Source organism: Neovison vison, chromosome 1 (genome assembly GCF_020171115.1).
Source record: "Neovison vison isolate M4711 chromosome 1, ASM_NN_V1, whole genome shotgun sequence".
Taxonomy (NCBI): domain Eukaryota; kingdom Metazoa; phylum Chordata; class Mammalia; order Carnivora; family Mustelidae; genus Neogale; species Neogale vison.
In genome coordinates, this window is record NC_058091.1 from 118109438 (window position 1) to 118130092 (window position 20655).

Genomic DNA, 20655 nt, shown 5'->3' on the forward strand with positions numbered 1-20655 from the left:
TTACCTTGTTCATGAGTCTTTCAAGTAGTGACTTCTTTTCCTGGTTAGTAAAAATAAGAACTTGGGTGCAAAAACTTTGTGGTATTTATAGTAATTAGCACCCTTTTATTTGTAAATGAGTGGAAAGAAGAAAGAAACCCCTGAGCTCTAGAGTTGGGACATGTGTTTTCAGTTTGCCTCAGATGCCATCTTTATGGGGAGGAGGAGTACCTGATGCCCTGGGGTCAAGGATCAGAGTAGACAGTAGATTTTACTTACTCTAAAGAAATTCCCTGCCTGCCATTAAGGCTGGGAAAGAACATGATGCTCTTGGAAGCCTATGACCACAGTTACAACAGGCAGATATGGTTTCCTGCTGCCTCTATAGTTACAGTTTAACTTGTTAAGGTTGGTAGGATGAAATGAAAAGATTGCTTCATGCGCCTCCTCTGTGAGGGCTGCGTGGATATGTCAAAATAATGGCACATATGTCAGTGCCAGGAACTAGACACCCCAGGGGCCCTTCCCCAACTGTACTTGAATAACCATAAGGTCTCTGGACTCAGTGCTCTCTGTCTGGGGGGGAACCCCTGAGAGGCAATGCCAGCTCTAGCTCCATCCCACAACCCAGAGGGCCTGGCCCCTCCCCTATGTGAGAGCTGTCAGAGGGAGTCAGAAAAGTAAGTATATGCTGACCTGCTCCAAATATTCATAAATCTGACTCCTCGCCTTTGTTAGAAATTGGCTGACCTCATTGTCAGCTCAATTGTAGCTGACTTGTCCCATGTGAACGGTCAGATCAAGTATTGATGAAGGTTAGATGCTGTTTTACTGAACCCTTTTATGTGATTAGCTCAAGAGGCTCGGAGGACAAATGGTCCCAGTAGGATAGGTGCTCACTCATTTGGCTCAAGGCTAATCTTGCCATGAATTCTAGCTCTCTGACTCATCCCTGGAAGCCAGTATAGCTTTGGACAGTATGAGAATAGTGAAAAAAAAACAATTCATAGAGGTGTGGAAGGAGAAAATAAGTCCTGTTAAAATTAGATGCTTTTTTTTTTCTTATTTAGCAGTAATTTTTTAAATCTCTAAATGTTTTCTGAGAAGGCCTTACAGAGGAAAAAGACACCAAACGGTCTGATTCAGGCCAGATGGTAATTAGAGTGTGGCTTTCAAAAACCAAGGGGCTATACTTGAGGAAGGCCAAATACTTGGTTTCCTTTCTCTAAAAAAAAGTAATAATTTACACTGGGAGAACTGAATAGAATCCCAAATTCATTTATTTGTTACTTGGCCTATGGTTCCTATTTTGTGTTTTGTTCTTTTAAAAAAATGTTTGGAGCTGGTATATGTCATATACTCCTCCTTTAAACTGGATTACAGTCTGAGCCACTGTTATTACTTCTGCCAAATGCTGGTTCAGAAGGAGAAACTTGTTATTATCTTTGTGGGGAGGTTCATCGTGCTCCTCCAGCGTCAGCCACTGCCAAGTGCCATCTGCCCTGCCTGCCCACATTCCCACCTGCTTCTCTTCCTATCTCTGTCTGACAGCCACCCTTGAGTATGTTTTGGATCTGCAGCTAGAGCAGGAGTACGTCTACTTTGGTCGCATTGGAAGTCCACTCTCTCCTGACCTCCTGCTATCTTTTGACTTAGGCCTAGAGGAATTATTTTCCCTGTTTAGGTGAGAGTTTAGAAATCATGGTAGAGGTTACCGGGGGAGGTTTGCAAAAGGCAGATCCTTGGCTCTGTGGGCCTGAGGATATAATGGCTAGTGGATCTTATTATCTACTTTGAAGTAGCCAGTCAGTTTAATATAACGACAAGGGGTGAGTTTGGGGTGACATAATGGAATTGGGTTCAATATTTGCTCAGTTCAGAGGGCCCTGGATTTGACCAGAAGGTGCGTGGGCTACAGAGCTGGGCCAGTTGGTTATATGAGGAGCGAGAAGGCAGCGTGACCTTCCCACTACCCTGAGACTTGAATTTTTGCTCTCAGATGCTGACCCTTTCGTGCAAGGTTCAAAGAAGGTTCAAAGGAAAACTTGGGTCACTTGATATTTTCTCCAGCTCTTGTTTTCTTTTCGCAAGGACTGGATAGCAGAAGCACAGGACCCCCATGCAGAGACCGAATGCAGTAATCAGAACTATCAAACTACCATTTATTGAGCACTTACTGTGTCCGTGCACTGTGCTGAGAACTTTTTACATTTAATTTTTATTGTTAAAATTATACATATTTTAAGGAGCCAAGTACTTGTGCAAAGTTTATTACACAAACACCGGTGACCTCCCTTCCTCTCCGCCTCCACCATTTGCTCCTCAGAGGGAGCAGGCTCAGTGTCCCATGCGAGTTTAGTGGACACAGCAGCACCGGGCGCAGGGGCTGCACTCTTCCCTCCTTTGTAGTTGCTGTGGCAGAAGTACACACACCGGTTCTGTGATTTGCTCAAGGTCATGCAGCTAAGAAATGGCAAAAACTAGGATATGAACAAAAGCGAGTGTTGTTAACCCCTGAGACTGCTCTCTTAACAGTGTACTACATTGCTTCCCAGTCATAAGTAGTGTTCAAGTTGATATTCTTACCAGCTGAGCTAACAGCTGTGGGCTAGGGAGAGAGAGCTTTCTATAATAATAGTGCTACATTTCACGGGAAGATCAAGCCAGTTGTTGACTAAATACTATATGACTTCTCTACTACTAAAGCCCCGCCCCTCACAAGCTTCTGTGGCAACTATAGAAACCAGTCTTTCTCTCTAGCCTCCTATGGGAGAGTCCCTAGAACCTCCATAGTCACTTAGGTTTAGATTTTTGTTGACGTTGAAATTTCCATTAAGTCACTCTTGTGACGGCAACACCTATATATCTCTCAAAGTCACAAAACCCGTCTATATTCCTTTATTATTGTCAAAAGATACAGTGTCGAAAGTTTTACTTTTCTGGATCTAGAGAGAGAAAGTGAATTTTAGGCAGAGGGACAGCCATTACAAACCCTGAGGTTGAGGTTTACCTGGTTTGTTTAAGGAACAGAGTGAAGGAGGAGGAGAGTAGAGAAAGATGAAGTTAGAAGATGGAAACCAGATCGTGGAGGGCCTTGTGGGCCCTTCTAAAGCTTTGGACTTTTGCTGCAAGGGCAGAGGAAACCATTGAAGGCTTTTGAGCAGAGAGGTAATGAATAAAGCCCCTACCTTTGGAAGTGGGATGTGAGAATGGAGTGAAGTTGACACCAAGGTTTTTGGCCTGATCAACTACAAGGATGGAATTGCCATCAGTGGAGAGGAAAAAGCTATGGTAGAAGTGGGGAGAGGGAGCACCTGGGTGGCTCAGTCGTTTGAGCGCCTGCCTTTGCCTCAGGTCATGATCTCAGCCTGGAATCCAGCCCCACGCAGGGCTCTCTACTCTCAGCAGGGAGTCTGTTTCTCCCTCTTTCTCTTTGCTCTCTATCTCAAACAAAATCTTAAAAAATAAATAAATAAAGGGGCGCCCAGGTGGCTCAGTTGGTTAAGCTGCCTTCAGCTTAGGTCATGATTCCAGGGTCCTGGGATCGAGCCCCACATCGGGCTCCCTGCTCAGCAGAGAGCCTGCTTCTCTCTCTCCCCCTCTCCCTGACACTCTCCTTACTTGTGCTCTCTCTAATTCTCTGTCAAATAAATAAAATATTAAAAAAAAAAAAAGTGGGGAGAGGGAGGAGTTCCATTTTGGGGACACACTGGGGATTTCTTTAAATATCCAGATGGAGATATCAAGTGCGCTGTTTTACTCCAAGTTGCATATAGAGTTCAGGAGAGAGGTCTGGGTGGAGATATAAATTGCTTAATTGTTACACGGATTGTATCTAATGCTGTGAGACTGGCTGCAGTCCACTAAGTGATGAGTGTAGTAGAGCAGGGTTTCTCAGCCAGAGTACTAAGACTATTGACACTAGACCAGGTGTGTCTTGAGGCAGGGAGTGGGGGGTGTCTAAAGGCATCATAAGATGTGTAGCGGTATCCTGGCCTTTACCCAGTATGTAGCATTGTACCTCCCCAAGCCCAAGCGTAACAACTAGAAATATCTCCAGACGCTGTCAACTGTCCCCCAGGCGGGGAGGTGACAAAATCTCCCTACTTGTGAGCCATTGACCTAGGTACAGAAGAGGTCCAAAGACTGGACTGGGCTTAATGCTGTCTGTCCAGCATGTAAACAAACCACTTTATGTTACTCAAAGTACATTTACTGTGCCTATTCTCAGTTCATAACAGTCTCATGCCTTCTGTTGTTATAGTCTTCATCTGACAAAATAATATGGAAGTTGTAAGTGACTTGCTCACATTCGCATTGCAAATTAGGGGTAGAGCATGGACTGGAACCCAGAAACCCAGTGTGAGTCTAATGTTCTAGGCCACATTCAGATGAGGTTTGCTGGCAGAAGCAAAATCTGCCGGTTGTTCCCTGAGGTTTATACACTTTTTGTCAGGTTGTAGAGACTTTCTTGTTCATCTTTAGGAGCTCCAGAAGAATTTGTGACCAGGGAGGAAGCAGTGCAGAACAGAGGAACCTGCCCCATTTGCTGGCCGATTAGAACGTTCTGTACCAGAAGGGGATTGTCAGGAAACTGGTTTAATGATATTACCGTGACTCTCTTTTGAAAACCCAGAGGAGCCAGGAAAGTCCTCCCAGCCTTGCTGGTGTTTGCATTGGCATGGGTCATGTGTGCATTTTAAAAATAAATTAAGCAAACACTATGAGCCTTAGAAAATGTCTTTTGTTGTTTGTAACATTACTGTCTGACTGAGAATAAAAAGGATCTCCAGGAACTCTCCCTTTTGTACCTCAACAGCTTCAAAGCTGTTCAGCTCTATTTTATTTGCTTTGGGGCTCTGAGCATTGTTTTAGACTGGTCTAACTCTGGGCAGTCCTGTAGCTGAAACCCAGGCCAGTGTTCCCAAGATTGCCAGAATATTTTATTTTGTTTAGTAAGGGTGCATTTTCTTTCCTAGGCTCTGAATTTCACATTTTAATTTCTAATGGAAGTTTTCAAAGTCGAACTAGTGAAATTACAGGTTCAAACAGATAAGTGAAATGCAGAAGTGTGAGAATTTTATAGATGCTCAGGTGTCAGATAAGTTGTTCTCAGCTAAGTCTGCTCTAGCTGGGTTCAGGCAGGACAGGTGTGGAATGCAAGGTTATGAGCTGGGAGCTGCTGGACCTCAGGACGGAAACGTGGGCTTCCTTAGAGCTCAACTGCAAGGGAGACATTTTCCAAAGCTGCGGACATGTCTGCTTGCAAGTTTGCGTGTCTTGGCTTTTTGCTGTGATTTCATTGCCCAAAGGCCAGTTTAAACTCTGCCTTATACAGAGATAGCTTTGATATTATTGAGTTAGTGAGGCCTTCTAGGTGCTCGACCCATGCTAATCCTTATCTTCAAAGAATTTCCTGTCTGACACGTACATGTGACTAGCTCATAGGAAAGACTAACAGCCAGTAAAGGAGTATGTTGAGTTCCAGTTGACTTTTAAGTAAGTGTTCGTATGAATTTGGACAGAGAAGGCAGTGGTACCTTGGCAGATGATAGGTTCAAACCGAATTGGAGGGAAGAATAACCACATGTAGGAAGGCCCAGAGGCATCCACAGGCAGAGTGTGTTCACGGGACACTGGCCAGCCTGGCCATGGAGTGCAGTGTGCTTAAAGGGGTGGAGTGAATTTTGAAGGAAGACCTTTGAAAGCCAAGCAAAGGAGAGCCAGTGTTTAAGGTGGAAGGAAGCAGAGTGACAACAATGCTCTTCAGCAGGGCAAGATGAAGGCAAATATGAGACCAAGGAGAGTCCCATTTATTCTCCTGCCTTAATCAGCCAGACATTGGGCAGGGGGGGAGCGGGCAGGGGTGATTTTGTGAGTAACTGTAAGAGAGGAGAGAGAATACAGTAGCTTGTAAGGAAGGGGTAATTGATGGACGGTTACAGGAGTTCACATGGACATTCTAAGAGGAAATGGGACCAACAGCCTCACCCAGTGCTTCAGCAGAACCCGCACAGTCAGCCTGCATCAGTGGTGACAGGGCTAGGAGCTTGGATAAGCTGCTCTCCTGTTGGGGTAGCCTTCCCAGGGAGACTCTTACCAGGTCTTTCTTAATTTTTAGGAAGCATCTCTCCCACGGGGGACGGCCTTGAGAGAGCTCTGTGTGCCCGCCTCCCACCTGGATTCTAGCACACTTGCTCACACATGGGATTTGGGAGCTAGAATTCCAAATTGCAGATAACTTTTTCTGAAGTCCAACCCAGCGCCAGTATCCTCCTTTAAATAATCGGTTTTCATTCACAGTGATGTTCATGTTTTATTCTTTATGGTGATATTCTTCATTTGCCACAGGGTAGGTGAATGCTCTGGGAGTTGCCTTTGGCCGTGGGGAGCTCTGGATGGATGGAGGAAGACTGGAGGGAGGATGGAAAGATGGGTGATGGAGGGAGAATGAGGGCTGCGCGATGAAGGATTGGATGAATGGGTAGAGGGAGGACGAATGGACAGATGACAAAATCCCCAGTAGGACTGTAGAAGTTAGTTAAGAGCAAGAGGGAAAAACTGTTACAGAGGTAAGTATAAAAAGCAGTTTTGCAGGTCTTTTTTTGAAAATAAATTCATACACTTTATGACTGAGTCAAGCTTTGGAGCAGTTTTGGCACAGACAGAAAGAAGACTGTGAACGGACCTGCCCTGTGATTTGCCCTCATGCATAAAAATAGGTTTCTTTTCTTTCCTTTGGCTGAATCTCATACTCATCCTTAGCCAGTGCATAAAATATGTCTTTGAAATTTTTGAGGACTGTCCCATGAGGGGCTCGAACACCAACGTTAAAGCGTCTGCTGCAGTTCTTGTCCCACTCGCATGGCCCTGCTCTTCGAGTTGGAAGTGCCTTGAGCGGTCAGCAGCTGTGGAGGGAAGGGTCACAGTTTGAATATTCTTGAGACAGCCCTCATCACCCTGCTGGTGACTCTGGTAGAGACCTGATGGGACTTCTCATTAATGAGAAACTAACAATATTGTTGAGGGCTGGGTCAGTGGAGCCAGTCGTGTGAGCAGGGCCCCCCACACTGTGTTTGCAGTACAGGATTAGGACAGAACTTAGTACAAAATCCTGTATTCTTCTGTGTTTGCATTCAGTGTACGTGGTGGTACAAAAGCAGCACTAGGCAGACGCAGTGCTGTCCAGGACTGGCACGGGAAGTGAGGAGGAGAGGGCCCAGTGGTGGTATCTGATGATGCCATCAGTATACATGGAGAGCGTGTTACTTCGCTTGCCCTGCCGCATACCTGCCTGTCTTTCTGTTAACATGTGTGAGCCCTTTTATTTATTTAAATCACAAAGAGGAGCAAAATAAACACAGATATATGAAAGTCTCCATGTTGTGGTGCTTTATCTAAACAGCTAGCTTTCAAATAGAAAAAGCATAGCCCCAAAAGCCCTTCTAAGACACCCTTGTTTCAATAGGCTTTTCAGCCTCCCTCCCACCCCGGAACGTTAAATGTTAATAAACAGATAAACAGTTAAAATGTTAATAAACATTTAAATTAAATTAAAAACAGTTAAATGTTAATAAACATCAGGACAGAGTTGTTCACTGTCATCCACTCACTTGTGTTACTGCGTCCAGTAAGCCGCTTACTGGACGCAAGGCATCAAGAATCGGCAGAAGCAGCTTCCAAACCTCTTCAAGGGAAGCTTGCTCTCCTGGTAGCCCTGTGCATCCTGCCATTGAAAACTGATGGAGGAACTTTAAAAAAATATTCCCCCTGAAACCGAACTAGTGTCCTGTCTTTTTAAAAACACTTTAGCCTACAGTGAGTGTTTTCTCTGAGTGACAGTTTTAGTAGTCTTTTGGAAAAGTGACTGTGATTTCTCTATAATTTTAAGAGAACTATTGCGTGCGCACTCACATAAGATCAGTGATAACCAGATCACTGGCTGGGAGTGACTCTGCTGGTCCCCAGGGTCAACTATACTGTTGTGAAAAATCAGAGCAAGATTATTTTTAGGTTTGCTTGAGAACAGAATCACAAGTACTAGATCTTAAGTTGTCTTTCTAGGAGGTTGTGATGAATGGGACTGAACTTATGCTTTATGTCTATAAATGTTGTCTTCTAAAAGTATTTTAAAATATTTGAGAATATTAGCCAAATGATGGCTCTCAGTTATTTCTCCATTGTGCAAGTGCAGCTCAGGACCTGGCCCAACTTCTGTGATGATTCGGCCGGCTTGAGACCAAGGTCCTTTTTCCAGACACCAAGAACGGAGAGGCATCTCTGTATTAGCTGGTGGGTTTGGCATTTCCGTGCTCTAAGAGAGGACTTGCCTGCCATGTAGCCAAGTAGAACCTGGGTCCCAGGGCTCACCACTATGACAGCCATTGAGTGAAAAGCTTAGGGAAGACTGAGCACATGGGCAACACCTCAGTCCCCGTGGACCTAAAGGCTGTCTCTCCTTTGCCAGGAACACTTTCTTGTCCCCTAGCAGATGCAGCCTTTGAAAGCTTTGAAAACTATGCAGCTCAGGTAGGCGCTGGGGAACTGGCCTTTAGACCCGGAGTCAGATACAGGACTTCTTTTCAGGGTTTGATTATTCATACCCTCTATTAGCATGGATAAAGCCAGCCTTGCTGCCTGTCCCTAGGTGCTGAGAAGTGATTCCTCACAGAGAGAAGGGCAGCCTTCTGCATCAGACTCCTGAGATTTGCAGTCATGCCTCTGGCCTCCATTTTCACTTGAGTCAGTTTAATCCAAGGCTCTGCGGTAACTACCACCTGATGCCTCTATCCCTGTTTTCCTTATTAGAAGAGGCACAGCTGTTTTAGGAGAGGTGTCATGTGATACCAAGTTAGTTAAAATAATTGACCTTTACTTCTGTGGATAGAGCTTGAAGAGTTGCTAGGCCCCAGAAGAGAATAGACATTATTGCCAAATCCCGCTTTTAGGCTGGGGTTGGAGACATCAGCCACCAGAACCTGTTACACTGGGTCTTGGAACTCCAGTGGAACCTGAAATATGGATGGGCCTCCCATGTCCAGTATACCTCCATCCCACTGTTAGGAAAGGCACTTCCTGCTTGGCCTCCTGCCATAGGACACCCTGGACAGGCTGTTCTTGGAATCTCTGCCAGGCTTTTCCTCCACAGCTGGTATTGCATTGCCTGTGTTCTGTGATCCATTTGTAACACCTATAATCCTGCATGTGGGGAGTCTAAATGATAAAGTTGTTTTGAAATAGAATTGGCTCCCTCTCCCTTCCTCAAAGTGATGGTAGTTAATTTTGCTGGGTGGGTGGGTGAGAATAGAGTTTGTTCTCAAGCTACCTTTCTGCACCAGCAGAACATCAAAAACTTCCAATATGCCATTCTCTGGGTGAAAGGGATTTAGGTAGCATTTTCCCCCTCAAAAGGCACAGAACCTCAGCCACTAAGTTAGAGAATCAAAAATCCATAATCTGAGCTAGTTACATACATCACTGAATGTCCAAGGGCCAGAGCACTCACATGGAAATCTGAAAATGCTCACATGTCTTTGTTCCTCTCTCTACCAGTTGCAGAGGACCCCTTTTATTTACCGTAAAATGGAAATGTGCAACAGCTCCTTGGCAAAGTCATGAACTCCCTTCTCCAAGCACTCCAGACAAGTCATAAGGCTGTTACTTGCATTATAAAGGCCCACATGAAGTGTAGGGAACTTTGGTCTGGAAAACAGTTAAATTTAAGGGGGAAATAGTTCATAGAAAACAAATACTGTTTGTTTTTTGGGTTTTCTTTTGTCTCTGCATTTTTTTCCTGCACAGAGACCTTTGAGCATAGTATTGGTTCAACTCTTGTGGGAATTCTAGGCCTTTATTGCTTTCCTTGGATTGTGCTGAATGAACAAGTGCTGGGAACTACTGAGCACAGTTTGTTTTAAGCTTCTACACTTTCTATTTCTGGTGCATGTGACCTCCGACCAGGCCCTACAGAATGGAGACAGAGAGCTCTTCACTCCCCAAGCCCATCCTTGTTGATCGGGTGGTACATGGCCGCTGAGATAATTCCAGCCTTAGCTTGTTTGCTAGAGGCGTAGTTCGCTTGGGTACTGGAAGACACTGGGCCATTTTAAACACCACTGCTCTTACCAGTTCTGTGCCCTTGAGTGGGTTCCCTCTCTGAGTTTGGAGATCTTGGCTTGTCTCAATGGCTCTTTTTGAGAATTACAAAGAATAGGTTAAAGTGCCCCAGCAGCACCTGGCATGTTGTTGATGCTCCATTCGCCCTGGCCTGCTCCTCCTCCAGATTTGCACGGTCGGGATTTCTTTGATGATAACCACCAAGCAGATAGGAACATACTTCTGGTCTTTTGAGGCTTGATCTGGGGGAGGAAAAAAATCAAAAGCAATTTCAGTGCCTTCCCCTGAAAACACTACAGAAACTTGAATCTAATCTCATGATCCCTATTCTTAGCAGATTTGACCTCTGGCCTAAGCATGACCAAAGGAGGGGCTATTCTTTCTTGGAGGCCTGTTTTTCAGCCTTCTGAGCCATGCACTGTATTGACTCCTAGGACTTTTTTATTTCTCTTTTTAATATTTTATTTATTTATTTTACAGAGATACAGTGAGAGAGGGAACATAAGCAGGGGGAAGTGGGAGAGGGAGAAGCAGGGAGCCTGATGCGGGGCTCGATCCCAGGACCCGGGGATCATGACCTAAGACAAAGGCAGATGTTTAACAACTGAGCCACCGAGGTGCCCCTGACTCCTAGAACGTTAAATCTTGGGAAGACTTAGAGTGGAACCTGAGCTCCTCTTAGGGAAAGGGACCTTACCCAAGGTCACTTGGTGAGCTGGTGCAGAGGTGGGAATAGAACCCAGATCACCTCTCAGTTCTGCTCCAACTACATTCTGCTGCAGTGGGAACGGGAGGGTCTTGAATCTCTAGCCTGACCACCTCCAGAGAGTCCCGCCTCCCCTGAGACCCGGGACCTTGGAGCCTGTGACCAGATGGTGGCATGACCCCCAGACACTTGTGTCCCCCGGCCTAAGCAGGTATCTCAAAACTTGATCTTGGAAGGGCCAATATTCCTGTGACTTGGAGATGTCTGACACTCCAGGTAGTAGATTGGGAAACACCTGTCCTCTTTTAGTTATTAATTCAACAAATGTTTATTGGGTGCCTGTTGGGCCAGGCATCATGCTAGATGCTAGGGAGATGGAGGCAAACAAAACAAAGTCATACTGAAAAAGATTCTAATCACTGGCTACCCTGCAGCCAAGCACTATTTTCCCTCCACAAAGAAATCTGTCTTTTTTTTTTTTTTTAAAAGACAAATTCTGACTAACTGCATCCCATCAAGCTAATGGGAAATTTCATCTCCGTCATTCTTGTACCTTCTTATTCTGATTATGCCTAGATTCGGGATTCCTTTTTTTTTTTTTTTAAGATTTTATTTATTTATTTGACAGAGATCACAAGCAGGCAGAGAGAGGTGAGGAAGCAGGCTCCCTGCTGAGCAGAGAGCCTAATGTGGGGCTCAATGTGGGGCTTGATCCCAGGACGCTGGGATCATGACCTGAGCTGAAGGCAGAGGGTTTAACTCACTGAGCTACCCAGGCACCCCTAAATTCAGGATTCTTTTTTTTTCTTTTTTTAATTTATTTGACAGAGATCATAAGTAGGCAGAGAGGCAGGCAGAGAGAGAGGAAAGAAAGCAGGCTCCCCGCTGAGCAGAGAGCCCGACTCGGGGCCCGATCCCAGAACCCTGGGATCATGACCTGAGCCAAAAGCAGAGGCTTTAACCCACTGAGCCAACCAGGTGCCCCTAGATTCAGGATTCTTAAGGTAGTTTTCAAGCATCAGCAAATTCCATCAGGTCATTTATCATGGTTACGGCTGAGACACCTGATCTTGGTACCCATTTGGTACCTTTGGTCCAAGGGCCCCGCTGCTTAGGGTGTAGGACACTAGGGAGGCTGGTCACCTGTTAACTTCTGGCCTCCTAGGTGCTGGCATTGGCTGGGTCTTTCCAAAGAGCACACTCCTGAAGCAGGGTGGCTTGCATGGAGAGACAGGTCATTCTCCAGCAAGTTCATGCCACTGCGTTTGGTCTTGGCAATCTCATGCTGAACGTAAGGGAGAAGTGAGACTATGAAGCCTTTTCCACCCAGACAAGTGGCTCCGAAAATACCTTTGAGAATTGAAAATAAACCTTATTATCATGTGACAGGGGAGAGGCAATGTGGGAGAACAAAAATCAGACTTGAAGCTTTGTGCAGTGGCAGTATTGTAGCCAATGAGGTTTATCCAAGGCGCAATTGTTGCTATTTGAAAAATCAGACTTGGGTTTGAACCTTGGCTCTGCCTTTTCCTACCCATGTGACTCAGAGCTGGTCTTTTAGTCTCTGCTGTGAGATGGACATGAATTAAAGGAGTGTGGGAGGGGCACCTGGGTGGCTCAGTGGGTTGAGCCTCTGCCTTTGGCTCAGGTCATGATTTCAGGGTCCCGAGTTGGGCTCTCTGCTCAGCGGGAGCCTGCTTCCCACTCTCTCTCTGCCTGCCTCTCTGCCTACTTGTGATCTCTCTCTGTCAAATAATAAAATCTTTAAAAATAATAATAATAAAGGAGTGTGGGAACCCTTACCCGGCTATGGGGTGAGGGGTTTTTTGGTTTGTTTGTTTGTTTTTAAAGATCTTTATTTATTTATTTGACAGGATTAAAGGTAGGCAGAGAAGCAGGCAGAGAGAGAGAGGAAGGGAAGCAGGCTCCCCGCTGAGCAGAGAGCCCAATGCGGGGGCTTGATCCCAGGACCCTGAGATCATGACCTGAGCTGAAGGCAGAGGCTTTAACCCACTGAGCCACCCAGGCACCCCTATGGGGTGAGGTTTAAAGACAATGTATGCAAAGCTCTGAGTACCATGCCTGTTATCTAGGTGCCCAATGACCGTTCCCGTTTCTGCGGCAGTCTTATTGTTGGTATAAGGGTCATTAACCAGAAGTAGCCTACGTCTGAGGTTAAGGTGCAGAAAATGGTGGATGGGGATCTTTAGCAGAGAGGTTGAGAACTTGCTGTCCATCAGGAAGGCAAAGTTGGCGCTGATGCAGCTGTTGAAAGATGAGGACTGGTCCCCTCCACCGCCTCCCCTCTGTCTGGATGGCGTGATGGAGTGGGACGGCTTAGCAGCTGGCAGCGCTGAGAGTTGGCCTCTTGAGGTTTCGCACGGCAAGGACAACCCTCGGGCTTTGTCTATGCCGCGGGGCTTCCTTCTGGCTCACTGGGGACCATAGATTCTTCTTCAACTTGGTTTGATTGTCAAGTTGTACCTGCTTTGTTTACCATCACTGACTGTGTTCACTCTCTTCCAGGGGCTCCACGGGCCTTACCCCTTCGGCCAGTCTTAAACGGGCATCGGCAAGAAGAAAAATTAACAAAAGACAGAAGGCCTGACTTTGGGGGGGGGGGGGAGGGCAGGGGGTTCCTCTGGATTGCAGACCACACCGCATGGACCCCTGGCTCTGACCGTCCCCCCATCCTGGAAGAAGAAGAAGCAGAACAGACTAGTTTTGAGTAAACTCAGTATGCATGTGTGAGTGCTGAATCGCGGAATGGTGTTGAGGCTACTAAGAAGAAACCCATGCAGCCGCCTTGGGTTTTGTGTATTAGGCGTCAGTCTAACAAGTCATTAGGTCACTCGGGAAGGAAAAAAAAGTTTCAAATGGGGGAAAAAAAGCCATCTTTTTAAACAAAAATTATTTTGCCTACAGACAGGTTGTAGTTTTGAGCACATGTTAATTTTTTCCCCTTTCCCCACTTTGTTTTTTTTTTTTCTTTCGATAAGGGATAACATACCCTTTCTAGAATAGCTGCTTGCTCTGGAGGCGATTCAGGTTACCAGCTGGTGTGTCATGTTGGGGGACTCTGCAGGCCCATGCCGCAGGAGGGCCTCTCCTGTGCTGCCTGGCTCCAGCAGTCTCGGACCCCATTTGTCTGTAATGGCATCAGCCAATGAGTTATCACCCTTTTCCTCCTTTTCTCTTTAATCTTCTGTTGATTTACACCTTGGACATTTGTATCTGTCAACCCCTGTGGCTTGCTACCATCAGAACCTCTCTGAAGACCCAACTTCCCTGTGTGGCCAGCAGAGGAAGCCTTGAAGACAGATCTTGGGCGACATGGAAGTTTCTGAGGCCGAGAGGTGTCCTTCTGCACACACTTAACGACAACTCAGATTGCTTTTCTTCCGTGTTTCTCTTGGCAGAGAGGAATGCCATCACGCTTACTGCTCTTTTGGATTCTTCATACACAGCGGCTCCCCGTTCACTCTGGGAACAGTGCCTCTGGGCTGCGTAACACGCGTGTGCCACGTGCTCGCATATGGGTGTTGGTGCAGCTCACCAGCAAGTGTGCAGCGCGCAGGTGGAAAGGTGTCCAGGCTTCTCTGTTGTGACACAACTCCCTTCCCTGTGTTTCCCGCCCCTTGTCCTTTGCGGTATTTTCGCAGCCTGTTAGTGGAGGCTGAGCTGTTAAGGTATGGAAATACAGCCCCAAGCAGGAAGTTGGCCATGGGGAGGGGCCGCAGTTACTGACTGTGTGATTTTGGAGACCGCAGTGTGATGAAGTGAGATCCCCCCCGACCCTGAGCAGGATGCTTGGCTAGTGGGCGGCAGTGGGCGAGGGGCAGCCTAGCTGGAGCAGACACTGCTTGGCTGGCTGCCCGCTTGGGCACGTGGCCCCACCAGCATCCTGTGGATTGCAAGCAGGTTGAGCTGTGGACCTCTCTATGGGAAGCTTGAACCAGGCTAGAACAGCTGTCTGCCAAAGATACAAGAATATGCAAAGTCCCTCTTCTCTTTTCTTCTCACCCCCTCCTTCCCTTGAGTCTTGGTTGGTTTGCTAGCCGAGGATGTGGATCTAGGGTGCGGTTGCCAGGTCACCGGCCTGTTCCCACACCTCCACCATCTCGGGGGTGTGAGACCAGCGGGGAGGCCAGGTGATGAGCGGCTGCAAGGGGTCATATAGCCTGGGTGTGGGTGAGGGTCTGCCTGCCCGTCTGTCTCTGTCTGGGTGTCTGAGTTCCAAAAATGTGTGTTGTTTGTTCCTCCTCATCCTCTTCTGAGACTGTTGTTTTTTAAAGCTTGATTGTGGGAGAAAAGCTTGTATGAAATTCCTCCTTCACCTCCCCACCTCTCAAAAAACAAAGGGGGGAAACACTTTGGTGCACTGGAAACGTGCTGGGGGAGGGTGGAGCCAACCCGCTGAGAAGGTCTGGCAGCTGGGGCTGGGATAGGATAAGGCTCACACTGGAGCAGCCGTTTTCAGTGCACATGAGTGCCCCGTCCCTGAGCAGAACAGAGGGGAGTCCCCGTTGGTTCCCAGGCTATCACTGGCTCAAGCCAGGGGCTCACCATGACTTTCTGTCTGAGGGCCCTGTTAGGCCCAGATTGCCACTACTGTTGGTGCCAACCTCCTGGGACATGGCCACCCTGGAGCCCACACACGCTCAGCCCTCAAAACAGCACATCTCCAGCTGTTGCTGGCAGGATCGTGGGAGGCTGTACATCGCCTGGTTTCCTGGCTTCCTCGTCGGCCCTGCATCTGGTGCACCTTCCCCATTGCCCAGGAGGGGCTGCCTGCCTTTGTTCAGCAGGGGCTTTCATAGGTCGCCATTTGTGAGTCCGGCTCTGCCAGAGGCATCCTGCTCCTCCTGTTGCTTGTAGGCAATGTGACTGTCTCAAGCACGTTGACTCCCCTCCCAAGAGCAAAGCGATTCTGTACATGTTGGAGAGGGGAGCTCCTTGCAGAGGGCAGATCAAGCACAAGTAGTGCGTTAGGAGTCAGGGATTCCACGCCCCCCTCCCCGGGGCTGGGGGCTACCAGTACCATTCATTCTGTCTCCTCTCACTGGTTTGAGTTCTGAGCAGTGCCCGGAGCCCCTCTCCTCCCCGTCCTAGTGTGGTGGTAGAAGCAACCCTCTCAGCCACAGTAGGCTCTGCTCCTCTCGGACTCTTCCCCAAAGGGCAGGCTGCCTCTGGGCAGGACCACCCATGAGAGGAGGCAGACGGCATCCTTAGGGGCCTGGGCCCAGTGAGGGAGGCAGAGGGGCTCAGGGCTGAGAAGAACCTATTGTGTGCATGGAATGAGGTGTGTGTGGATGTGTGTACGCGTGCATGCCTTTTTTTCCCTTTTGCCACGGGGGCAGTTGAATTCGGTGTATTTTTCTACAAGAAATAGCCTTCTCTCCCCCAGTAAGGATTGTCTCTAATTTTAAGCTCATCATAGAAGCTCACCAAGACAGCTCATGTGGCTTGAGGGTGGCCAAGATGGGATCCCCAAATTCAATCGGAGCCCCAGCAGGAGAGGATGGTGGGGTTGCTAGGGCTCAGAAATGCAAGCTGATTTCCCCAACCCACCCTGCCTTGCCTTTCCTTCATTTCCTTGGGTGAATGCTGGAGCAGCCATGGCTGCCCCGTCCACCTGGACAGTGGTGTGTAGCAAGCAAGCTGGGTGGGTGTTTGTGGTGGGACCTCATGGTGCCTGGGAGGAGATGAAGATGGGGAGGTTTTTCCTTACTGTATAAATGAATATTTGTATGATTAAATTAACACACACGCACACAAACTATTTTCATGTGTGTCAGTGAGTTTTATTGTGCCCTCAAGCATCTGTGTATCTGTTTGCCCCTGCAGTGAAGCTGTGATGACACTTTTTGGTTCTTGGGTCTTCCTTTTGCACATGGGGAACCTGGGACCCTGAGGTTCATTATGATTGGGACATTCATCCTGGGGTTATAATTAGATCTGCTGCCCTTCCTGGCTTCAGTGACCAAAAAGGGGAGGGAACCATTTCCAAGGATATTCAGGTCCTCACTGTACCGTGCATCTCTTGAGTGCTTCGCTATGCCCAGCACAGAAGCAGTAGTGGCCAGGTTCGTGCTGATTGGTCAGCAGACATCGTTTGGGCATTTACCGAGTGTCAGGTCCATAGCCCAGGTGGAGGAGTAGCAGAGGTGGAATATAGAGCCTCACAGCCATCTTTCCTCCTGGGGGAAAAAAGGCTGAGTTGGGGAGTCCCTCTTCCAGCCCCAGCTGGGCCTCTGGCAGGTGGGGAACGCAGTTCTTACGTGGTGGTCAGACAGCATGAAAAGCACTTAATTGGCATGACAGCAAATGGTGGGTTCCCTGGACCCACCTCTTTATATGCTGTAGCATATGTAGCATATTTGAGAGCTCAGAACTTGCTTGTTTAGTCACATAATCCCCTGTGTTGAAGAGAAACACCAGAGAGGGAGGGAGTTGGTTGAATCGCACAGGTTGAGACCCATGGCCTCAGCTCCCAGATGCTGGCATGAAGTTTGCTTAATTGCAGATCCCCCCCATTGGACCTTAACCCCGGCTGGCAAAGCTGTGTGTTCTAAAGGATGGGGAGGCCATCTCCCCACAGGCAGCTTAGGGAACCGGTGGCTGCAGATTGACGAAAGAAATGGAGGCACCATGGGAGAACTGGCTTCTGTTCTATGGACCTAAATATAGGACTCCAGTTCCTCCCTTTAGCCTGATAACGGAAGCCCAGGGAGGGGGAAACCGGCCCAGAGACCCCTGTGGTGAGTACTCTCCCCCCAGTCCCCAACCAGTGCTGTGACAGCACACCAGCATCCTGCTTCCTTCCAGGTGCCCAGGGCTGTTTGTTCTCTGCAGGAGAGGGGCCCCCACCCTGTCACCTGGGTCTTCTGGCAGCTCAGACCCACTCCCAGGCCTTCCTCAACACCCCTACTGCTGGACACTTATTTGCTTGGCAGAATCTGTTTGTCTTTGGGGCTGTAACCTGTCAAGAAGTCACCAGGCCCTGGGAGGTGGGAGCAGGTTTGATGGTAGCTCCTGGCTCAAGCCATTCCCACGGGGGCTGGGTGACAGGGAGGGGGCTCTCTTGCCTGGGGTAGGGGTGGTGCAGGGGAGGCAGTTGCAGTGGTCCAGGCCCAACCCTCCTGGCAGAACAAATAGGTCCTCTAGCCACTTCCCTGCCCCAGCTCAGGTTGTACCTGGGTGCCTCCCTCACCTGTTGGCTGTGACCCGGCCACTTTCCCAGACACCACCTGGTGTCCAGCCCTGTGGCGGCCAAGAGAACAGACAAGGAGGGTGCTCCTGGGAGTGCAACAGGGAGCAGGCAAGGCTGCTCTGAGCCGGGACAACATGTTTGAGGTTGGGGGTCAGGGTGTCCAGAGAATGGTTTCTGACAGATTAGCAGGGGTCTCAGATGCCTTCTCAAGAAAATGGACGTGGCCATGTGTAAAAGCCAGGACTTCTATGGAGCTCTTGGGTTTAGGGGGTGGGTTGGTGAATATCCTTTTTTGCCCTTAGTCTGAGGTGCTTTGATCTGGGGCAGTGCTTCTCAAATGTGAACGTGTTAAAATGCAACTTCTGATTTAGTAAATCCTGGGGAAGAGAGCAAGATTCTGCATGCCTAATAAGCTCTCGGCTGAGCCCACACTGCTGGTCCCAGGACGGACGGCAGAGGATGCCCAAAGGGGTTGCCGGCACCACCACCACCAACCCCCACCCTGGGTCTGTGGGACGGAGCCAGATGTAGCCAGGCCCACTAGAATCTGAGGGAGCTGAACAGTCATCTTCAGCATTTGGAACAGTGATCTTCAGAATGTGGGCCATGGTTCCCCAGCGTTCCCCAGGATTATCCAAGGCTGTGATTTCTGGCTTATACATCACTTCTAGTGTACTGTGTTTGTGTCACAAACAACAAATACTGGTGTGTCCACTGTAATTGTGGTTATATTGGTTGACAGCTATTGGCCAAGTCCTATTAAACTATTTGTACGAATTACTTCATTTAATGCTCACAACCACAAGATGGTCCAGGGCAGGCTGGCCTGGTGCTCAGCTGACGGACAAGTAATCCCTAAGTGTCATGGCTCATGAGACCAGAAGTACGGGTGCCGTGGGCATATGCAGTGAGCAGTCCCCACTTAGCTCAGGGGTGTCTGGGGGGAAGCGGCACTTGAGCTCACCCTGAAGGACGGAGGGATGGGTAGGTGGGAGGGAGGGCTGATGTACTGAGACCCTGAAAGGAGATCAGCACCTCTCCCAGGACTGTTACTTCCTATGGCCGTTTGTACGGTATCTGGAGAGGTAAGAAGAATGGCCTTCCTGGTGACTGTTCGGGGGAATTCTGCTGCCCTTGCGGCTTTGCCTTTTGTATGATCACCCTTTTATTGAGCATTACTTGTATGCCAGGCACCGTTAGATAGGGCCATGGCCAAATGAGACAGAAGTCCCTATCATAGAGCTGACCCTGTAGTCAGGGTCAAGACAAGACAAACAACACAGATGTAATACGTTATGAGGTGGCGGGTGCTGTGGAAAGAGAGAAAGCAAAGAAGGACAGGGAGTGCTGGTGAGGGAGGGAGGATTGCAGGAGAAAGCCAGAGAAGCTTTCATTAACATGCACGAATATGTGAAGTAAAAAGGTTCCAGGCAGAACAGCAAACGCAAAGGCCTTGAGACGGGAACATGGCTGTTGCAGAGTGAGCAAGAAGAGTAGTAAGAAATGAGGTCAGGGGCGCCTGGGTGGCTCAGTCGGTCAAGTGTCCGACTCTTGGTTTCATCATGATCTCAGCATCGTGAGAAAACTCTGTCTCAAATGTTTCTTAAAATGAGGTCAGAAAGGTGAGGGGGGATCAAGTCAGGTGTGGCCTTGAGGTGATTGACCTGACTTTGGTTTTCACTCTGGGCAAGACAGGAGCCATTGGAGCACTGTAAGCATGGAGAGGGACACATTCTACGTCCTTTGAAAGAGATGACACTGTAGGTTACAAGGGAGAAGTGGGGAGACGCAGTGTTGACTGGGTGCTGTCAGTGGGGTGGGGAGCAGTGGTTAGATCCTCAGAACACTTGGGAAACAGAGCCAGGGTATTTGCCCGTGGGTAAGATGCGGAGTGCAAGGAGGGGGACGGCATGCAAGATGGAGGGGTTGCTGTTCCCTGAGACAGGACTGCCCGAGGAGCAGCTCTTGGGGTAGAATCTGGGGTTGGGTCCAGACCTGTGCTGTGTGAGATGCCTGTTTGCATCTGTGGCAAGCACGGGGCAGGTATATGCAAGTCTGTTGTACTGGGGAGATGGGGACACAGTGTGGGTGTCGTCATCATTAGGTGGAAATTAGAGCTTCAGGACTAGAGATCTCTATCCCAGGAGTGCCCCCAGGTTTGACCTCATCTGTCAGCACACTCCCTCAAAGTCTGCTCATGGCCCCAGCTCCCTTGTGATGATCTTCTCTGACTGAGAAGACCCTCTCAGACTCAGAGCTCTGAGGGCTGCAATTGACCTCTCCTGTCCTGGCAGTCCCTACTGTCCCAGCCCTCTCTGCTGGTCATTTTTGCAGGTGGGTGTAGAGAGCATGAGGGCCTGGCAACCTGCTGTCTAGGCCGGGGGTGTTCTCACCCGGGAGCCAGGTGGCAGGGCCATGGAGGAGGGAAGCCAGGACCCCGGTAGGTTGTAATTTCATTCCTGTGGTCCTGTCCTCCCAAAGATAGTCTAGGGCCCTGGAGCCAAGTTCTAGGAGTTCCTCCTGCTAGGCTGTGGGAAAGGGAAGTCTAAAAGGAGATCGGGCTGTGTCTGGATGGGGGCCCCACCTGGCCCTGGTCAGCAGCTGAGACCTCCAAGATCCCTGAAAGGCTTGGCTGTCACTG

General features: G+C 48.6%; 1 protein-coding gene and 1 pseudogene across 1 annotated transcript in view; both read left to right on the plus strand.

Moving 5' to 3' along the window:
* Positions 1 to 13550, plus strand: part of ILRUN (inflammation and lipid regulator with UBA-like and NBR1-like domains) — a 91124-nt gene extending 77574 nt beyond the window's left edge. The window contains exon 5 of the mRNA XM_044255020.1: positions 13328 to 13550. Within this exon, the coding sequence (XP_044110955.1) occupies positions 13328 to 13363 (36 nt within the window). The 3' untranslated portion in view covers positions 13364 to 13550. The remainder of the gene's footprint in view (positions 1 to 13327) is intronic.
* LOC122897375 lies at positions 12228 to 12376 on the plus strand (annotated as a pseudogene).
* Positions 13551 to 20655: the final 7105 nt, after the last annotated feature.